We start from the raw sequence: 22,262 nt of genomic DNA, 5'->3' as shown, positions 1-22,262 counted from the left end.
GGATTTCTTCCACCCAACTCCTTCCTTCGCTCCCCCCAACCGCTCCCCCCAACCACTCCCCCCCCCACCCTCCCCTCCCCTCCAAGATGCCCCCAGGCCCCGGCCACATTTGCAGCCTTGGGGTCATTTTTTATATGGGAAGTGAGCTCTCTGGCCTCCGCGGAAACTTACTGCAGCAGGGCTTGGGTGCTCGTTGTAGTGTGAGGAAGAAGTGGGCAGCAAGCTGCTAGATCAAGAAGCTTTTCTTTAAAATTTTATTAAGGCTGACACCACAAGGCCCGGCCGGAATGGAGATTATTGAGTAATTCCCCCGTCAATCACGCCTGGAGACTGCACTGCGATAAGTGACTGGGATTGATTTTACGCACGTAATTTGTATTATGTAACTATCCTCCACTCACTGCATTTTGCTGGAGAAATAACCTTGCTTTTATCAGGAAACATTGCTGTAGTTTTGAGTTCTGTTTGCTGTAGTGTGTAGAGACTCTGTTTAAATAGACTCTTTGCTGCGAGTCCCCCCCACCCAGCCCCCAACTCATTATTGACACCACTGTGTCAGCCACTCACTCAGTTTTATTAATGGGGCCTGTGGTAGCAACATTCTGAAAGACCTGCAACAGGCACATTCAAAGTTTTTAAACCCACGGTCCCCTCCACTGATCGCTGGACACAGAGACCTATCAGGCAGTCCTTGCATCCGGTATTACAAGCCTGCAACTGCAAGAATCAGCATGTCCCTAGATTTCATCTCATTACCATATGACACCCACACATGGCAGGCACAGTACCCCTCCCGACGAGCTGGCCGGCTGAAAACTGCAGGGAAGCTGGGCTGCAGCAGTGTGTCTCCATGTTACTTTCTGCCTCCACCCATCCCACATCTGCCGGGAAAAAGGAGGGAAAAAAAAAAAATCAACTATGGGTAAGGGGCACAGATGGAAAGCCTAGGCCAAAGTGTGTAGTATAACTTGGGAGTGAAGCGCCAGGATAGAATTCTAGCAAGTTCTGCAAGACCATTTCCAGGATGTAGTCTCACCTGCAAACTAACCACAACCAGTGCACAGCCTAGAAACATTTTAAACTTTAAAACTGTAACATTGGCAAAGAGTACACTGACTTGATGACTCTTCTCTATCATTGCAAATCAGCCAGTATTTAGACACAGGTGAGCAGAGCCTGCTTTGCCCAGTCAGGTAGTGAAGCAGAGCTCTCTGTATAAGTAAACACTGCTGCTTCGATCAATCCGAGCATGCGTCAGTCACAAACTCATATCTGTACAGCAATAAATCTTCAATTAGTGGGACTAAGAAAATAAAATTGCCGAAATTTTCTTTTAAATCGTGAAAGGCATCAATGGATGCAGAGAAGAAATCTAGACAATACAATTACAAGGCAAGAACTAATATTTTGATATTAACTTATTTAAATTAGAAGTGAAAAAGATAGATGACCAAGTGTCATACAGAGTATGTAGTGTACTAATTGGATAGTAAAAATTGCAGCCCACTGTGGTAATTTTGTTTTCGTGTGCCAAATATTTATGGTACTGTGCATTTTCGATTACTGCATCTGAACTGATGTAGATATAACAGCCTTGAGGTGCCTCTGCATTTATGCCCAGATACACATATAATCCGCGTGCAAACAAATTACATGGTTTAAAAGATCGGGGAATTTTTTGGGCATAACTGAGTTAGCATGCAACTACAATACGCCCAAGTCTCCTCGATCTTTTACATCCGTCCATCATACCCATTTCCTTGGACTCTGATTGTCTCTGCTGATTTATGCCAATTTACATCCATTTTGAGATCAGGATACTTGGGCACTTTTCGACATCGGCAAAATGGATGCCATTTCGGATGCAAATTCCAGCTTGCGCCCACGGAGGAACCTCCAGGACAACTTGTTTAAGGGCACAACAATAAAGCTCCCCCAGATAGCTTGGCTGATTGAGGCAGTTAGTAGCCAAGCCACGAAGACTAGAAGATCTCAGCACTGATTCCTGATCCGTGGTGTTCGCTCACCTCGGGTGGAACCACTGAAACGGCACAATTAGTCAGCATCGCTACTTCAGGGAGGAAAAAAAAAACAGGCAAAGTTCTTGCTTCTGTTCGCTATCCAGTGACACCCACTAGACGTGCATTTGTGGATGTTGGGCGATGACAGGATAGGTTCTGCTGTAATTGGCACCCTCTAACCCCAATCAAATAGCCCATCAACACTCACTGTCTAAGTTCACAGATCAAGAATGGCTGCATGAACGATGTTCCAGAGGACATCCAAAGTTGATGGCTACCAGACTCCAGTAAGGAGGTTTTTTTTAGAAAAACAATTTAACAATTTGTTTTCCAGATTTGGGAACGCATTTATTTTCCATCCCTAAATGCCCGAAGGTGGTGATGGGTCGACTTGAATTGTTTTTACAACCGAGTAGCAAGCTGAGCCACTTCAGAGGACTGAAGTCACATGCAGGCCAGACAGAGTAGGGGTGGCAGATTCTGTTCCTTGAAGGACATTAATGAATCAGTTGGGATTTTACAACAATCTTGGAACTTCCAGTCATTTTAATTTTCTGGTATTCAATGAGCATAAAATTTCTACCTACTTACAAGACATACCAATGAACAGCCTTTACACCCAAGACATTTGCATCATCACTGAACTGGAAGAGATAAAAGCTTAAAAAGTTAAATATCTTTCTCAAACTTTAAAAAAAAAATCAAGTCTATCGCCTTGCGGTGTTAGACATGAGGAGTCCAGACTAAACATAGTTTTCAGGTGAAGTAGGGTTAAGAGGCCGAGGAGAATAGATCTAAGGTGCATAGATGTAATTCAGTCCCCATTTCAAAGTCATACATTCTGTCCTTATTTTTATATAACACATTAACATGTGCATTTTTATTAGTTATTTCCCATTATATTGGAGGACAAGTGTAGAGTCAGCTGCTGGTCCTTCTGTGTGTTTTTATGTCTTAATTTCAAACCCAGAGCTGGAATGGAATGTATAAATTAATGCTTCATACTCACATATGAAGTCTTGAGATTCAATGAACACTCCAGTGTATACACTTTCTGGGAGATTCTTTAAAGTGATCAATGCCTTAAAAAGCCCCACTCCCTCCCCCACAGAAAACAACTTTTTGAACTCTACTTAAGATTTACACTCTTCAGGCAAAATAAATCACTTATTACTAAGTGGGACAAAGTCTCTACGGTCAACTAACATTACTCCAAACTAGTCAAAACTTGCTGTTTCGCATGAGAAAGTAAAATGTACAGGAAGAGATCTAATTCTTTACATAACCTAAAGTTTAAGAATAAAAATTCATTCTTACACAAGACATACAAAGATGAATATATATTATACAATGAATAAATATTAGCACATAACAGCTAGTGTAGTACATACCAGGAAAGATATCAAAATTTAATTCTTTAAAAAGTGTACCAGCAGTCAAAATGCAATGAAAAACTTATGTAAAATTACTGAATCTAAAAACTTGGTATAAAAATAGCGCTTTTCATTTTAGAATTAAAATATGCGAGAAGGTTTCTAAATGAAAGATGACTACTATAGATTTTTTTTCTCATTTCGATAGCTCAAATCAGTTCCCAAGTACTAGGGTTGCAGGAGGGATTACCACTGTTTATTTTTCCTTAACTTTCACCTTTGAACTAATACCAAGTTAGCCGTAGGTTTCAGGGAGGCTATCCTGTAACTAAATTTTAACTGCTTCACCAGTTTTACAGGCAGTTAGTCACAGACATTTGGGTTGAGTCAATTCCAAGACTTTCCAAACACTAACATTTCTCCCTCCTCTCTTCCTCCCCCTCCTTCTGTATTTTTAGAAAATGGACAGTTTCCAGCATGTCCATTTTTATAAGGCATCAGGTAAGAATTTCTGATAAAGGGAAGTTTTTACAATAAGGAACTTTGAGCAGAACATAAGCACTGTGCATAAATAAAACCAGAAAATGCTGGAAATACTCAGCAAGTCAGGCAGCATCTGTGGAGAAAGAAAGTGTTAATGTTTCAGGTCGAAGACCTTTCCGTCTGAAACTTTAACTTTGTTTCTTTCCCCGCAGATGCAGGATTTTGAAGGAACAGCGATATATTTCCAAATCGGGATGGTGTGCGACTTGGAGGGGAAGGTGGTCTTGTTCCCACGTGCCTGCTGCCCTTGTCCTTCTGGGTGGTAGAGGTCGCGGGCTTGGGAGGTGCTGTCGAAGAACCCTTGGCGAGTTCCTGCAGTGCATCCTGTGGATGGTACACACTGCAGCCACCGTGCGCCGGTGGTGAAGGAAGTGAATGTTTAGGGTGGTGGATGAGGTGCCAATCAAGCGGGCTGCTTTGTTCTGGATGGTGTTGAGCTTCTTGAGTTGTTGGAGCTGCACACATACAGGCAGGTGGAGAGTATTCCATCACACTCCTGACTTGTGCCTTGTAGATGGTGGAAAGGTTTTGGGGAGGGAGGTGAGTCACTCACTGCAGAATACCCAGCCTCTGACCTGCTCTTGTAGCCACAGTATTTATGTGGCTGGACCAGTTAAATTTCTGGTCAATTGTGACCTCCATGAAGTTGATGGTGGGGGATTCAGTGATGGTAATGCCGCTGAATGTCAAGGGGAGGTGGTTAGATTCTCTCTTGTTGGAGATGTTCATTGCCTGGCACGAATGTTATTTGCCACTTATCAGCCCAATCTCGGATGTTGTCCAGGTCTTGCTACATGCAGGCATGGACTGCTTCGTTATCTGCGGGGAAGTGAATGGAACTGAACACTGTGCAATCGTCAGCAAACATCCTAATTTCTGACCCTTATGATGGAGGGAAGGTCATTGATGAAGCAGCTGAAGATGGTTGGGCCTAGGACACTGCCCTGAGGAATTCCTACGGCAATGTCCTGGGGCTGAGGTGATTGGCCTCCAACAACCACTACCATCTTCCTTTGTGCTAGGTATGACTCCAGCCACTGGAGAGTTTTCCCCCTGATTCCCATTGACTTCAATTTTACTGGGGCTCCTTGATGCCACACTCTGTCAAATGCTGCCTTGATTTGATTTTTGCTTTTGATAAGCACTGTGCACTTGTACAAAAATTCTACAGGAGAGGGAGATGAAATATTTAAGGAAAACTAAAATAATTTCTTAAAGAATTCCATGAAAAGCCTTTCATAGGAAAGGTGCACAAATTATTAGGGTTAGGGTATTCTTTACTTACTACACCATCTAGAATATTTTAACCTGATGCCTCACTGCCCAACTTCAAAAGCATCCTTAAAAACTCATTTCATTTGTGCCTTTGACCCCCCCCCACCTTCATCTTTTTCCCTGCGTGATGGCCCCCCTATTCTGCTTTAAACATTTAGGCTTTTTCAAAAAAAGTGTGGAGCAGTACACATTTTTAATTGAGAATCTGAAGTCCACTTTCCAGTCTATGTTCAGTGATCCATCTTAAAGATAATCCGCACAAATTGTAAGAAGTCACAAATGCATGTCCCAGAAAAAAATGCATAAGGGAACCAACCAGCAAGCAATGCATGTTATATATTCCTAAGTAGGCTTATATATTGACATTATGTAGAAACTAATTTAGGATTATACATGAATAAAAATACAATATTACCTCAAGAAGCTGTGCCTAACTCTACTGAATGTTTTACATCAATCTCAAAGTAGAAAAACATCACCACCACTTTGTATATTTACGATGAGGGGCCATTTCAGAATGAAATTCCTCCTGCTTAAGTTGTCTCCCATATCAGATGTACAAAAGGGAGTTGTTCAGTGCAATTATGTCTTCCTTCACGAATTGCAAAACTACTGTTTCACTTCCCAATACTGGCGCAAGTCACTGCTCGACTCCTCCATTTCGCCCTCCCTACTCTCCTTGGATGATTGATAGAGTTCTGCAGTGATACTGCAGGCCTTCAGCCAATTCATCTGCTAACTACACGCAGACATGGGGGGGGGGAGGGAGATTGGTAGGGGGGGGAGGGAGATTGGTAGGGGGGGGAGGAGGGGAGGGAGATTAGTAGGGGGGGGGGAGGAGGGGAGGGAGGGAGATTGGTAGGGGGGGGGAGGAGGGGAGGGTGGGAGATTGGTAGGGTGGGAGATTGGTAGGGGGGGGTGGGTGGGTGGGAGATTGGTAGGGGGGGGGTGGGTGGGAGATTGGTAGGGGGGGGGTGGGTGGGAGATTGGTAGGGGGGGGGGTGGGTGGGAGATTGGTAGGGGGGGGGGTGGGTGGGTGGGAGATTGGTAGGGGGGTGTGGGTGGGAGATTGGTAGGGGTGGGTGGGTGGGAGATTGGTAGGGGGGGGGTGGGTGGTAGATTGGTAGGGGGGGGGGGTGGGTGGGAGATTGGTAGGGGGGGGTGGGTGGGAGATTGGTATGGGGGGGGTGGGTGGGAGATTGGTATGGGGGGGGGGGTGGGAGATTGGTATGGGGGGGGGGGGTGGGAGATTGGTATGGGGGGGGTGGGTGGGAGACTGGTATGGGGGTGGGTGGGTGGGAGATTGGTATGGGGGTGGGTGGGTGGGAGATTGGTATGGGGGTGGGTGGGTGGGAGATTGGTATGGGGGTGGGTGGGTGGGTGGGAGATTGGTATGGGGGGGGGTGGGTGGGAGATTGGTATGGGGGGGGTGGGTGGGAGATTGGTATGGGGGGGGTGGGTGGGAGATTGGTATGGGGGGGGTGGGTGGGAGATTGGTATGGGGGGGGGGTGGGTGGGAGATTGGTATGGGGGGGGGTGGGAGATTGGTATGGGGGGGGGTGGGAGATTGGTATGGGGGGGGGTGGGAGATTGGTATGGGGGGGGGTGGGAGATTGGTATGGGGGGGGGGTGGGTGGGAGATTGGTATGGGGGGGGGTGGGTGGGAGATTGGTATGGGGGGGGTGGGAGATTGGTATGGGGGGGGGGGTGGGAGATTGGTATGGGGGGGGGGGGTGGGAGATTGGTATGGGGGGGGTGGGAGATTGGTATGGGGGGGGTGGGAGATTGGTATGGGGGGGGTGGGGGGGAGATTGGTATGGGGGGGTGGGGGGGAGATTGGTATAGGGGGGTGGGGGGGAGATTGGTATGGGGGGGTGGGGGGGAGATTGGTATGGGGGGGTGGGGGGGAGATTGGTATGGGGGGGTGGGGGGAGATTGGTATGGGGGGGGTGGGGGGGGAGATTGGTGGGGGGGGGGTGGGGGGGAGGAGAGGAGAGGAGGAGGAGGAGGAGAGGGGGGAGAAAGAGAGGGAGAGGAGCCAAATAGACCGAGCAATGACGCTCTCATCAATTTGACAAGACTCATCTCATTTAATTTTGCAGAACACAAACCGAGGACCCCGCCACCGCCGCCGACCCGGGGCAGGCCGATGAGGGGGGGGAATCAGCCATCCCTTTCCTCAAGTCCCATCTTGCAGCCAAATGGAACCGCAGCCTCGGCCAACCGGCCTGCGGACCAACGTCCATCTTTATTTTCCCCCACCCCCTCTCCTCATCCCCCGGGGACATTTATAGAAGGGCCCCTGCCTGTGCCGTGGTGGTGGTGCCGGGGCCCGGGCCGCTGCCCCTTTACCTGCTCCTCTCCCCCGGGCTCCGCTCCGCTCCGCGCCTCCCGCTCGAGCTCCTGCTGTCCGCTAACAAATCAGCTGACTCCCGCGCGCATGCGCGTGTCGTGTTAAAGGGGGCGGGGCGGAGAAACCATTATATAAAAATATACACATTTATTTTAATATTATTATTATTATTATTCCGGGGGGGGTAACATTACAATCCACCCCCTCTAAAAAAAATGGAAATAAATCACAAATAAAAGTCACTCCCCTTTCTAAAATAAAATATTTACGATGCAACGACGTCACGGGTGCGCGTGATGTTTCGTCAAAACCGATTCCCGAAAATAATTTTTTTTTAAAAAATACGAATTAATTTAAAATTTAATTATTTTCCAGAGGTTTTAAAGTGTTTTAATGTTTCCCTCCTCCCTGATGAAGGATTTTTAAAAAAAAAGTTATTTCCCACTGTGTGGAGACTTGTCACGTGACCGGCACGACTCAATTTTTTCCCCCTTTTCTTTTAGAAAAACGAAACAACACGAATTTGACACTGACGGACGTTTATTCAGATTTATCAACTGACGGATTGATCACTTTAATAATTTCGGTGGGGTTTTTTAAAAAAAAACTCCGAAGAAGAAGAAGAAGGGGGGGGGGGGGGGTGGGGGTCAAAAGGTCACGTGTGCGCGCTCCCGTCCTTTCCGCTGGTTAAACAGTCCGTCGGATGGAGGAGAGCGGCCCCGCACACAAAACAAAATTATTGTTAAACAATATTAATTTTAAAAACAGAAGCGAAGTTTAAAAACCCCTCCCGGCGCGGTTTGTTCTCTGAGGGGATTTGGCTTGGCGCGGCGCGGCACGGCACGGGGTGGGTGGGGGTGGAGCGTTGCCCCGGGAGAGGGTGAGAGGTCAGGGGTCGGGGGTGAGAGTGGGTGGCGCGGTAGCCGGGAGCGCGGAGCCGAGCCGAGAGTGCGCGCGCGGCGTGTGGCATGTGTTAGCGGCTGAGAGTTGGGCCGATTTCACCTCTTCATTTATTTTTTTCCCCCCCTTTTCCCTCCCTCCCCTCCCCCTCTTCCCTCCCTCAGTCACCGGGCGAAGACGGACAAGCGCCCGCCCAACATGAAGGGGTGAGTAACACCGAGCGAGTAAACCCCGAACCCGGGCCCGGTCCCTCCCCGGGCGCCCCCCCCCTCTCTCCCTCTCCATTAGCGGCCTCCCTCCCTCCCTCCTCTCCTCTTCCTCCGGTGAGGCGGCGCAAGTTTTTTTTTAAAAAGTCAAGTTGTTGCTGGAGTTCGGGCCTCGCATTCTGGCTCCCGGAGGCTGCTTCCCCGACTCCAGGACTGCTTCCCTTTCCTCTCAATCCGGATTACACACTAATCCCGGAGTAGAAAATCCTTCCCCGTTTCCCCCGCTCCGACTCCAGGACTGCTTCCCTTTCCCCCCCTCAATCCGGATTACACACTAATCCCGGAGCAGAATCCTTCCCCGTTTCCCCCGCTCCGACTCCAGGACTGCTTCCCCCCTCAATCCGGATTACACACTAATCCCGGAGCAGAATCCTTCCCCGTTTCCCCCGCTCCGACTCCAGGACCGCTTCCCTTTCCCCCTCTCATCCGGATTACACACTAATCCCGGAGTAGAAAATCCTTCCCCGTTTCCCCCGCTCCGACTCCAGGACTGCTTCCCTTTCCCCCTCTCAATCCGGATTACTCACTAATCCTGGAGCAGAATCCTTCCCGCACCTCGGCCAGTCCCAGGGGGAAAAAAACCGCTCCTTCCATTATAATAGTTTTAAGATGGTCACGAAAATCTCCCAGCAGCCAATAATTGGCAGAATCAACTCCCTTTCGGGTGAATTGTATTTTAGGCAATAAGTTTAAGATTTGTTTTTTATATGTGTCCATCGCTTGCTGCTGGAAGTTTGTTGGCTGCAGTATTTCAGTTGGTGCTATCTGTGTCTGAGAGTATGTTAATTTTTTTGTACATTCGTCTGGAAATATCCTAATTTTTACGTTAGATTTTTGTGTGAGTTTCTAAACGTCTGGCAGTCTGCTTCTTCCCATTGGAGGCGAGTTGGTAAAAAAAACCACCAAACTTTTTATTTATCTTTCCCCTGTGAAGCCCAAGGATGCTTTTGTAACACTTTATGATCCCCATTTAGAACAGAATCTGAAATGTCTATCGTAGGAGTGATGAAGCTTGCTTAGAAACCTGTTCAAATAACTTTTTTTAAAAGTCAGAGCAAGTTTTTGCTGCTGTTTTTAAACTTCCAGAAGTGCTTCTAACCATTTTGTCAGACTAATGTCATTTATTTATACTCCTTTATAATTTTTTTTTGCAGCAATTATATAAAAGCAGTGGTACAATTTGAGACAAAACTTTCACTCCAGTGATTTTCTTGAACTGTAAGGACATGTTGTTTGTGGTCTGATTGAAATTGAAGAATATAAAACGTTTGTCCAGCAATGTTTTCGATCCCACTATCTAATTTGCTTTATTGAATAAAAGGAAGGGACAGGATTACTGAAATTATGTTGTATGTTATTGGCAATTTGTGTTTGAAAAGAGGATACATAATTAATGTTGTGTCATGTATGTGTTAAGTTTTTATGAATTGAAATAAACCGCAGTGCTCCCCCTACAACACAGTTGGTTAAAGCCTGTGTATAACTGGGCCATATAGACTAGGAGGTTCTAGGTTTGATTCCCAGCAAATATTGAGTTTATTGATCTTAGCTGAGGAAGCAGTAGAAGAGTTGCAATGGATTCAGCACCACTGGGTTAGGGAGGTAAATCAGCTGGGATTCCTCTTCCTGATGGCTGTCCCGTGATTCCTGCTGGAAAGTGACATGGTGTGGATCTCTGATTGTGATGTTCCCCACGGTTGAATGACCTGGCAACACTTGCTATCTGGGCTCACACACGGAGGGTGGCTGTTTGCACAGGGTACCAGAGTGTGCCCAGCACCCACGAAACTACTCAGCAGGAATCTGTGCTTTATGAGAAAAGGAATGGGGAGAAAATTTGCACGGTAAAGTGTGGAAAAATTGTAATCTATAATCAATTATTTTATGTATATCTCAAGTCATGATCAGTGGTGGAGTTTCATGTATTTCCAAACAAATGTGAATGAGTAAATAAATGCTGAGTGAATGATTGGAATGGGAAATCCAGAGCACGTGGTTATTTAAAAAAAATAGAATCATAGAATGCTTACAGCACAGAAGGAGGCCATTCGGCCCATCAAGCCCGTGCCAGCTCTCTGCAAGAGCAATCCAGCTAGACCCTTTCCCCGGAGCCCTGCACGTTTTTTCCCTTCAAGTACTTATCCAGCTCCCTCTTGTAGGCCATGATTGAATCTGCCTCCACCACCCCCTCGGGCCGTGCATTCCAGATCATAACCACTCGCTGTGTAAAAAAGTTTTTCCTCATCGCCATTGGTTCTTTTGCCAATCATCTTAAATCTGTATCCTCTGGTTCTTGACCCTTCCACCAATGGGAACAGTTTCTCTCTGTCTAGACCCTTCATGATTTTGAACACCTCTATCAAATCTCCTCGCAACCGTCTCTGTTTCAAGGAGAATAACCCCAGCTTCTCCAGTCTACCCATGTAACTGAAGTCCCTCATCTCCGGAACTGTTCCAGTAAATCTTTTCTGCACCCTCTCTAAGGCCTTCACATCCTTCCTAAAGTGTGGTGCCCAGAATTGGACGCAATACTCCAGTTGTGGCCGAACCAGTGTTACCAACTTAAGTTAGGGCGTAGACAGCTGAAGGCACGGCTGCCAATGGTGGAGCGATGAAAATCAGGGATGCGCAAAAGGCCAGAATTAGAGCGCAGAGATCTCTGAGGGTTGTAGGGCTGGAGGAGGTTACAGAGATAGGGAGGGGCGAGGCCGTGAAGGGATTTGAAAAAAAAGATGAGAATTTTAAAATCAAGGTGTTGCCAGACAGTTCACCACTGAGAAAAGGAAGGTAAGACTGATTTAGCCAGCCCAACATGAACTGGGTGTGCTCATGTGGCCAGGAGGTTGTAGCAAAAATGACATCCTGACTGCGTCACCAAGGGACACACGAGAAGTGGGTGCCCTGGGCACAGTTCTTTTATGTGACCAAGGTGCTGTTCGGGAAGTTAAAATAGGTCATAGCAAATGACCTGGGAAATGAGACAGAATGTAATCAGACCTGCTATACAACTTTATGGATTTCAGAGGTACGAAACATGAGCTACTCGAGGATAAATCTGTTGAGGATTAGTTGACATTCTTAAAAAGATTTTTGGACCATTCGGGAGAAGTCTGTACCCAAGAGTAGCCAGGGCAAAGTAAATAAACTCACCCATGGTAAGAATGGGATGGGTTAGAATGTGGAACTCACTACCACATGGAGTAGTTGAGGCGAATAGTGTAGATGCATTTAAGGGGGAAGCTCGATAAACACATGAGGGAGAAAGGAATAGATGGATATGCTGATAGGGTGAGATGAAGTAGGGAGGGAGGGAGGAGGCTCATGTGGAGCATAAACACCAGCACAGACCAGTTGGGCGGAATAGCCTGTTTCCGTGCTATAAATTCTCTGTAAATATACTGGAAATACTCAGCAGGTCAGGCAGCGTCTGTGGAGGAAGAGAAGTCAATTCGGCTTCAGGTCTGAGCCCCTTCCTCCTGAAATGTTGACTGACTGGCTTCTCTTACTCCACGGATGCTGTCTGACCTGATGAATATTTCCAGCCGTTTCTGTTTCTGCTTTTTGTAAAGTTGGATCAACATAGAGGTTAAACAAAAAAATGCAAAGCTATTGGAGGAAAGCAGAGGGTGATCTTTGAGCTGAGCCCAAAACTATATAGATGCAGGTGTTGTGGAGAGAAGTGGAAAGGAATAGAGCAGAAGATGCAAAGCATAATGTCAAGAGTATTCCAATACTAAGGTAGCTGGGGAGGAAGTTCCAGCCTTGTGGATTTTCAGCTCCACTGAAACCCAACATTTATTCCCACAGCTAGAAGTTGTAACTAGCTCCATTATTACATACTTCTCTCTAGTGCAGTTTTAATCTGTGATGTGGTTCCTTGTTCTTCTTCAAACTGAGCTGTAGCAAGATGGAATTCAGAAACAGCTGAAGTAGGTTAATTGTTCGGGTGTTTTATGAGATTATTTTGAAAAGTATTTGGAGGCTACTCAATTGGAATTGTAGAATACGTTTAGCCTGTGGCCATTCTGTAAATGTTGTTTTCTGATCGTTCACAACTGGCAAAACCTTGTTTATACTGCTTAGCTACGAATCCAGCTCTTCTAGCCTAGAGAGAGCCCTGGTCCCATTTGGTAAACTTCATACGTATTGACAATGCAGGCAGAACTGACATACTCAAAATATTTGAATCAACCTCTACTTAAGTTTATAAACTGCACAGGAGGTCGAACAAACTGTATTGGAGTTAGGCTCTGTGTGGAGTCGAGCCACAGTGTGAGGCACTATCCTCCAGGGGTCTCCAATATTTAGTTGTAGTTTTGAGGAATTTATTTTAATATTATTCATTCTCGGGATGTGGGCATCGCTGGTAAGGCCGACATTTATTGCCCATCACTAGTTGCCCTGGATGCAACTGAGTGGCTTGCTAGGCCACTTCAGAGGGTAGTTAAGAGTCAACCACGTTGGAATGGGACTGGAGTCATCTATAGGCCCAGACCGGGTAAGGACGGCAGGTTTCCTTCCCTAAAGGACATTAGTGAACCAGTTAGTTTTTAATAACAATCCCACAACTTCCCAGTCACTTTTACTGATACCAGCTTTTTATTTCGTGAATGATATTCATGAGACTGCTTTGACGGGGAGAATGAGGGAGATATTTCAACTCAGCGATTATGAAAGACTCAAATAAAATTTGTTTTTGTGTATCCCTTAATTTGGTATGAGAATCATTAATACTGCAGTTCTGATGCCAACATTCTGTTGAATTTTTGAAAAAAAAATCACAAACCATGTCCGACCATCACAGCTGTCATTTTGCGGGCAAGTTGCCCAAACAGACTGCAGCTTTATATTCTCGTCTAGGTGCAGTGTGGTACGATGATTTGTCATGGGCTCGCTATCAAATCTGGACACTCCAGCTGACCATTGCCAAGGTAGGAATAGCTAGATCATGGAATCAATTACATAGTTGGGAAATTTAAAGTGACTCTGCACTGAACTTGCATCCTAATGTATGCTACAATAAAATTGAGTTTAAATTACACAGAATTTGCAGCACAGAATCAGGCCATTCGGCCCAACTGGTCAATGTCTGTGTTTATGCTCCACACAAGCCTCCTCCCTCCCTACATAATCTAACCCTATCGCTATAATCTTTTATTTCTTTCTCCCTCGTGCTTACCTAGCTTCCCCATAAATGATCATTCACCTCAACTACTCCATGTGGTAGCAAGTTCCATATTCTAACCACTCTCTGGGTAAAGAAGTTTCTCCTGAATTCCTTATTGGATTTATTAGTGACTCAATTATATTTATGTTTTGGACTCCCCCGCAAGTGGAAACATCTCTATGCCTACCCTATTAAACCCTGTCATAATTTTAAAGACCTTTATCAGGTCACCCCTGAGCCTTTTCTAGAGAAAAGAGCCCCAGCCTGTTCAGCATTTCCTGATAGGTATAGCCTCTCAGTTCCAGTATCATCCTTGTAAATTTTTTTGCACTTTCTCCTGTACATCTACATCCTTTTTGTAATATGGAGATCAGAACTGTGTTCCTTTATTTTGTCGCAGTCTTCAGTATTAACTGTACCCCCCAAATTGGTGTCATAATACAGAGCCACGTAGACCGAGAGAGAGAGAATGTTGTAAGTGTCTGATAGAAATTTGTATATCCTAATGTTGCACCAATATCTTTGCTGCGACTGTTGACTTCCTTGCCCACTTCTGATCTGAAGTTGATGCCTATGACTTGAAGTGGGCCTGGCCAACTTGCCTTTCCCACATACGTAGTGTCAAGTAAGTGTGTGTATGTGATGACATGGAAAGTATGGAAATCATGATGCTCCATTCTTATCTTGGTTGCTGTAGTTTTACATTGCATTGAATGGAAACATGAGCTTGATCGCATGAAAAGTAAAGTAATACGTTGGACTGCCATCACGGTTTCAACTTGTACGAGGGTGGTCTATTTGATCATTTTCTTTATGAAAAAGGAGGCAATATTTTGTTCTGTGCTTTTTGTTGGAACTGTGGTCACCATGGCAGCTTTTAATCTTGCAATGGGGGTGACTGAATACTCATTGCTGGGATGTGTCAGAGTCAAGGTGACTGCTCTACTTTCATATGGGAGGACATAAGAGTTGACTCCTTTTACAAAAGGTTCGAAGAGCTTCCTGTGATCAATACTACATCCAGCTTTTGTATGTTCCCTGGGCCACAAGTGACTGGTGATATTGGGCCTGTTAGTTGCAAGGAAGGCTCTGTTGTTTGAGTTCTTGGAAGGATGTTGCTTTGAGTCCAGGCTAAAGGGTCTTGTTCAGATTTCCGTCTTCAAATGAAAGTTTTTAAGATCGGCCTTCCAATAGTTGGAATGGACCAAGCTATATTGTGATGTATATCAAACTTTATGTATCTTACAGCAGAGGAGGAGACTGTTCAGCCCATCGTACCTATGCCAGCTCTTTGAAAGAGTTATCTAATTAGTCCCAATCCCCTGCTTTTTCCCCATAGCCCTGCAAATTTTTCCTTTTTCAAATATACAATTCCCTTTTGAAGGATATTTTTGAATCTGCTTCCACCACCCTTTCAGGCAGTGCAATCCAGATCATAATTCGCTGAGTAAAAACATTTCTCCTCATCTCTCTGGTTTTTTTTGCCTTGGCAATGGTAAAAATGGTTCCACAGTTTAAAGACCAGCCATTGCATGATGGGATTGACTTGTTTCATTCTCACTTAGAGCCTTTCACAACCTCAGGACGTCCCAAAGTGCTTTACAGCCAACAAAGTACTTTTGAAGTGTAGTCACTGTTGTAATGTAGGAAACGCGGCAGCCAATTTGCACACAGCAAGATCCCACAAACAGCAATGGAATAAATGATCTGATAATCTGTTTTAGTGATGTTTGTTGAGGAGGCAGAACCTTAAAATTAGAGCTAGACTGTTCAGGGTGATGTCAGGAACCACTTCTTCACACAAGGGGTAGTGGAAATCTGGAATTCTCTTTCCCCCAAAAATCTGTTGTAGCTGGGGGTCAATTGAAAAATTAAAAACTGAGATTTTTGTTGGGTAAGGGTATTAAGAGATATGGAGCAATGGCAGTAAATGGAGTTGAGGTGCAGATCAGCCATGATCTAATTGAATGGCAGAACAGGCTTGAGGGGCTGAATGGCCTCCTTTTCCTATGTTACCAGTCACTACTTATACGGTCATATTTGGCATACACTGTTTGGTTACAAGCACATTTTTTTTTAAAAAGACTGTGCCCTTTAATACAGGGACAGAAGTATTTTTTTGTATCAATATTAGAGAGTCAGACAATTATGGCCTTATCTTAGAGCATTCCTTTAACTGAACATTGCCTAATTTTCTGTTACAAGTTGGATATATGGATTCTATTCAGTGCAATCTCACTTGCTGGTGCAAAACTAATCTGTAAGACTCCTTTATGTAAAATTACAACACTAAAATTCTTAAATGTTAAAGATTTCTTGCAGTAATATATTTCTTGCACCTTCTGCTGTGGGTTTTAAACGCTTGCATGAGGATGCTACTTACAGGGTAGTTTTATTACAGTCTTTACAATTCACAGCTGATAATGGCAACTTAAAAAAAGAACTTGCATTTTGTGCAGTGCCTTTCACATTCTCGAGATGTTCCAAATTACTTTACAGGCAATGAATTACTTTTTGTAGTGTCGTCACTGTTACGTCGGCAAACTTAATGCGGCAAGGAAACTTTCTTTAACTACTTCCCTCAAGAGCAGTGTGCCATCTCATCACATGACTTCTCTGTCCCGTGCCATTTTATGTCAGTCACCGGACAGACTTAAACTTCACTGCCTTGCTGGGTCCTGATTTCGAGAGTCGGGTCCACAGGTTCTGACAATCAGTAATTACCATTAAATGACTGATACTTTTTAATTGCTGTGCATCTTTTTATTAACGTGCTTCTGTTCCCGAAGCAGCCATTTCCTGAAGAATGCACAGCAATGAAATCTTGGATACTGTATTTCAATGCGGCAGTTAGTGATTCGCCTCATTGTTATAGGTGTAGGGACACACAAGAGATAGGAGCATGAGTAGACCATAAGGCCCCTCGAGCCTGCTCCGCCATTCAGTCGGATCATGGCTGATCTTTGACCTCAACTCCACTTTCCCGCCCGACCCCCATAACCCTTGATTCCCCGAGAGTCCAAAAATCAATCTATCTCAGCCTTGATTATATTCAATGACTCAGCATCCACAGTACTCTGGGGTAGAGAATTCCAAAGATTCACAACTCTGAGTGAAGAAATTCCTCCTCATCTCTGTCTTGAATGGCCGACCCCGTATCCTGCGTTTATGCCCCCTAGTTCTAGACTCTCTAGCCAGGAGAAACAACGGCTTGCAGTAGCTGTCAGGACCTGCTTTAATCACTTAATGTGTACTGCAAAACTGCTACTTCAGTTTCGCTCTCCGGGTACATAAAACAGGAGCTGTCCGGGCTGCTCCTACCTAATTCGTCCTGTTTTTTTTTTAAATAGTTATCTCTTTACAATATTGCCATCAGCTCTTGCCATCAGCATTAAGCAATCATCATTTCAATCTCCATATATAGAGTTGCATCCCTTGCTATTCATTGGATCTGAAGTATGTTTCAGAATAAGCCTCTTGAACATTGACAGGACCTTTTTAAAAGATGTCTCCAAACGGGGTGGTGATCTCTGCTGTGCTGCTTAATGTAGAGACCCTTTCTGTGGGTCTTTGTTGTTGTCTGTTCCAAATTGGTTGGGTTGTTTACACTCTGAGTGCAGTCGACAGTGGGAGAGTGCATCTGCTGTTTCTTGCCCCCTTGCGCATAATGGATGCGATGAGTTTTCGGCAAACCGTCTGCCGCAGACGGCTTCTGTATCATGCCAATCTCCTGAAGAGACGGTGTCCCAACTGGCTTTCCCTTTTGACTCTTATGTTCAGTTGTATGTAGAGGTTAAACAATCCTCGAAAGACCAAAAAGTAACCAATCGAAGTCCTTGAATTAACTTCAAGGTGCTTGTTATTTCATTGCTTCAAGTTTGAGCACCGTCTCAGATGGAGAAGGAGGGAAACATATTCCTGTCAGCACCGATTAAGTAAAGAAATTGAAATCATATAGCATGATACTATTTTAATACCAACACCTGTTCAGACTATCTAAACGGTGTCCTTTAACAACTGCCACGGCAAGCACAGCAAATCATTCTAACATATAAAGGCTAATTTTATTTGCTAAGTGCCTACTTAATCTCATCAGCCTGAAGTTTAGAACTCAGACATGGGTATTGTGTCCAGTATTAACCAACTTAAGTTCAAAATGAGCAATGTTCATCAACATGGATGCAAAGCTTAAACAAGAGAAAATGGAAAAATAAAGAGAAATGGATCTTTCACTTGGATCAATTCAGAATAAACCAATGTATAAAAATAGGAATTAAAGATTTTTCTTTAAAAAATTGTTCGCTAACATCAACACAACCTGCACATAAAATGTTTCCTCGTTTTGTGAGGGAGAGAAAGCATCATCTTACCTAATGGTAGTGTAGTGGTTATGTTACTGGACCAGTAATCCAGCGGCCTGGACTAATAATCCAGAGAATGAGAATCCAAATCCCATCATGGCACCTTGAGAATTAGAATTCAGTTAAAATCTGGAAATTAATAAAAAGCTGTTATCAGTAAAAGTGACCGTGAAGCTGTCTGATTGTCGTTAAAAACCCAACTGGTTCACTAATGTCCTTTAGGGAAGGAAACCTGCCGTCCTTACCCATGGCACTATTTTGAAGGGGAGTTCTCCCCGGTGTGTCCTGACCTATATTTACCCCTCAACCAACATTGCTAAAACAGATTATCTGGTCATTTATTACGTTGCTGTTTGTGGGAACTTGCTGTGCGCAAATTGGCTTCCACATTACAACAGTGACTACATTTCAAAAGTACTTCATTGGCTGTAAAGCACTTCGGGATGTCCTGAGGTCGTGAAAGGTGCTATACAAATGCAGGTTCGTTCTTTCTTTATATGTGGCTCCAGTCCCACACCACTGTGGTTGACTCTTAACTGCTCTTTGAAGCCTGAGAATTAATATTTTTAAAAATTGCCTTTATAAGTAAGAAATTGCAGGGAAATGAAATAGGGGCTGGCAACTGCTCTCCTAAATAGAAGGGAATAGCTGTAATGTTCCACCACAGATTGTCATTTACAGTTACCCAGAGAGTAATATTTTTACAGTTACCTGCTGCTTTGGGGAAAGAATCATGCTGAGATACTTAACCACCCAAACAAAGACACTGGCGATTGTTTTTCCTGTTTGCTAGCGGATTGTAAGAAAGCTTTGGTAAGGAGAATTTCAAATGATTATCGGACTCCACTTGCGACTGCGGTTGATGGGATGTTCATGTGTACTAGTCCATAAATTGTTCTTCAGACATTCGTGGAATTCGTGTTATGCGGTGTGGTGTGCGGACGTGAATATGCTCTTGTGAGCATGGGTCCCCTCTATTTTGCTTGGTTTGTATTCAGGTTTTGGGGTGGTATTTGGAGGAGTAGAGGTGGGTGACAGTCAATTTTCGAATGGAGATTGGGCACCATTGCACTGTTGGGGGTAACAAAATATACTTACTGGACGACCCAAATGTTCAACCTATTGTCTGGTTGCCCGAGCCTTATCCATCATAGTGCCTTCCTCGAGTATTTCAAATTTTGCAGAGAAGATGTACTGTAGGACCAGATAATTGTTGTCCTCCGGTGAAGAAACTGGTTGATGAGGCCAGAGGGAGCTTGAGAGTGAGATTAATTGGCCAAAAAAGGAGTCTTGCAAGGATTGTCGTATGAGGAGAGATTGAGCAGACTGTGCCTGTGTTCTCTAAAGTTTAGAAGAACGAGAGGTGATCTCATTGAAACATACAAAATTCTTACAGGGCTCGACAAGGTACCTGCAAGGAGGATGTTTCCCCTTGCTGGGGAGTCTAAAACCAAGACTCAGAATTAAGGGGTAGGCCATTTAGGATTGAGGTGAGGAGAAATTTCTTCATTCAGAGGGTGGTGAATCTTTGGGATTCTCTACCCCAGAGGTCTGTGGAGGCTCAGTCATTGAGTACATTCAAAACAGAGATCGATAGATTTCTAGATATTTAAGGCATCAAGGGATATGGGGATAGTGCAGGCAAATGGCATTGAGGTAGAAGATCAGCCATGATCTTGTTGAATGGCGGAGCAGGCTCGAGGGGCCGGATGGCCTACTCCTGCTCCTATTTCTTATGTTCTTATAATTCTGGCACTGGCAGAGTCGTAACTGAGTTTTTGTAACATTAAACCTGGGAGATTGTTGGCACAAAGCTGTGGAGGAAACGGCATTCAGCTCTTGATTCCCTGTTGGAGCGGAGTTGGGAAGACTCTAGTTTGTCACGATACTGTAGAAGCATTTGTGTTGAATTTGTTCTCTGCACTGAAGTGTCTCTTTTGATGCAATCCTCATGCAGTTGGGCCTTGACCAGTTCTCCCAGGAAGACGAAGACACACTACTTGCATACAAAAAATCAAATTGTCCAGTAACTTGAATTACGCAACTGATCTAAGAGACTTGAGCACATAATCGAGGCTGACACTCCAGTGGGCACTGTCAGAGGTGCAGTCTTTTGGGTGAGACGTTAAACCGAGGCCCCGCCAGCCCTCTCAAGTGGATGTAAAAGATCCCACGGCATTATTAAAAGAAAAGCAGGGGAGTTCACCCTGGTGACCTGGCCAATATTTTTCCCTCAACCAACATCACTAACACGGTTTATTACTGCCGTTTGTGGGACCTTGCTGTGCACAAATTAGCAGTAAAGCACTTAGGGACGTTCTGAGGTTGTGAACGATGCTGTATAAATGCAAGTCCTTTCCATTCCTTTAATTAAAACAAGATTTTAAAATTGTTAAGGATAATTCAAATTAAGCAGCTTGTGAATTGACGGAGTAGTCTGCAAATAATTAACTGGCTGTATATTTTCACATCAGTGGATGCAGTATAGCCGAGTTTTGGTATGGTTTCTACGTTCAAGAGTTGGTACTGAATTTTGGTGAATCGATGTAACACTCCAAGCGCAGTTATATGAAATGCTTTTGTTTTGTTTCAGTAGCCGGATTGAGCTTGGAGATGTAACTCCACACAACATCAAACAGCTGAAAAGGTTAAATCAAGTCATCTTCCCTGTAAGTTACAACGACAAATTCTACAAGGATGTGCTGGAGGTTGGCGAACTTGCAAAATTAGGTAAAGTTTGAGATTATGTGGTGTATTTATGCATGTAGTATGTATCGCTAAGCTCTTTTAAATAAATTGTCAGTATTTTGCTAGGAAATGTTATGCCTAGATTGAAACCTCTGCTGGGACCACATTAAAATAGTTACCAGAATTTGTATGGGGATCAAATATCCATTTATGTGGCCATGCAGGTTTTGATTCTACTAGACAGGAAAGAATTTTGCATATTTTGCAGATCAAGGGAGCAAGAGAGGCAAAGTGCTCTTGGATTACAGCAGGGTCATTGGAGAGCTGCACGACATACATAGCACTTTGATGGGAAGGTTTCTGTAACAGCAAGCAGAAGCAGCTAGTCGTTTGGTCACACAAATAGACAATATGTGAAACCCTTTCCTGGCTAAAGCCAGCTTAGGAAATGAAGGTCATCAGGATCGATGTGGACTCTGTAGCTCACGGAGCCACCTCTGAAGGTGATGCAGTGCAGAGAGATCCACAGAAGGGGCTCTTGAATACCAAACCGCTATAGAAAATTCTTGTTCCTGCCTGGGATCTGAGCCTAGCTTCCTGCCTGGATCTGAACCCAGTTCCACAAACCTGTGTTAAATCCTTTCATTTTCTTTCAGCCCTAATAATAAAAAATCGTTCTACTGCCGTACATTCAGCTCGTGTTGTGTTCTAGATACTGTTGGTATCTAACCACTCGCACGTTGGGACCGTGCAGCAGATAAACCTCTGCCCAAGTTCCTGCCTCAATACTGGAAGTTTTCGTTCTGAATGTCATACTACATGTACGTTTCTGTTGCATGTATGCCAGAGATGGAATCCAGATTGCATTGTGTAGGTCTGCACAGGGCTTTATGCTTCTGTGGATACTTAACTCATGGTTTCAGAAAGCCAAGTTCACTACTTGTATTCTGTAGATAAGTTATTGCTTGTTTATTTCAAAGCATAGCAAGAGCAAACCATGAAATGTGGCCATTGCTGCAAGCTAAAGGGGAACAGTTTTTCCTTTGGCAACACTAAAGGGGTGGGAGGAGGCTTGTGTGGAGCATAAACACCGGCATGGACCAGTTGGACCAAATGGCCTTTTTCTGTGGTGCAAATTCTATGTAACTAAAGGCATAAGCAAAAGCTCTAACCAGAACATGAGCTCATTTAGAACCACTGCTGGCGATGTTGGAGGCCCATATTTTCGTACTTCTTATGAGTTGCCTTTTGACCTTCTGTTAAAGATAAAAGTGTGAAGCCAGATTTCCTCCTTCTCAGCGATGGGAATTGCAAG

At 44.5% G+C, this 22,262-nt stretch overlaps 2 protein-coding genes across 5 annotated transcripts in view; one reads left to right on the top strand and one right to left on the bottom strand.

The window, feature by feature from the left end:
* atp6v1ab (ATPase H+ transporting V1 subunit Ab) overlaps positions 1-7,660 on the bottom strand; it is a 44,343-nt gene extending 36,683 nt beyond the window's left edge. The window contains exon 1 of one of the 2 annotated variants that reach the window (XM_067986627.1): positions 7,565-7,660. The gene's annotated coding sequence lies outside the window, so the exon portion shown is untranslated. Of the gene's footprint in view, positions 1-7,518 lie in introns of both variants that reach the window. The other variant, XM_067986628.1, reaches the window with a different exon arrangement.
* Positions 7,661-8,451: 791 nt separating this feature from the next.
* The window catches only part of naa50 (N-alpha-acetyltransferase 50, NatE catalytic subunit), a 28,886-nt gene continuing 15,075 nt past the window's right edge, over positions 8,452-22,262 (top strand). The window contains exons 1-2 of one of the 3 annotated variants that reach the window (XM_067986624.1): positions 8,452-8,671; positions 20,853-20,989. In XM_067986624.1, coding sequence (XP_067842725.1) covers positions 8,664-8,671; positions 20,853-20,989 — 145 coding nt within the window. In that variant the 5' untranslated portion in view covers positions 8,452-8,663. The remainder of the gene's footprint in view (positions 8,672-20,852; positions 20,990-22,262) is intronic. The other 2 variants (XM_067986623.1, XM_067986622.1) reach the window with 2 other exon arrangements.

The sequence above is a fragment of the Heptranchias perlo genome, chromosome 6 (assembly GCF_035084215.1).
Source record: "Heptranchias perlo isolate sHepPer1 chromosome 6, sHepPer1.hap1, whole genome shotgun sequence".
NCBI lineage: Eukaryota > Metazoa > Chordata > Chondrichthyes > Hexanchiformes > Hexanchidae > Heptranchias > Heptranchias perlo.
Note: the sequence above shows the minus strand (reverse complement) of the source record. Positions and strands in the feature narration are given on the sequence as shown.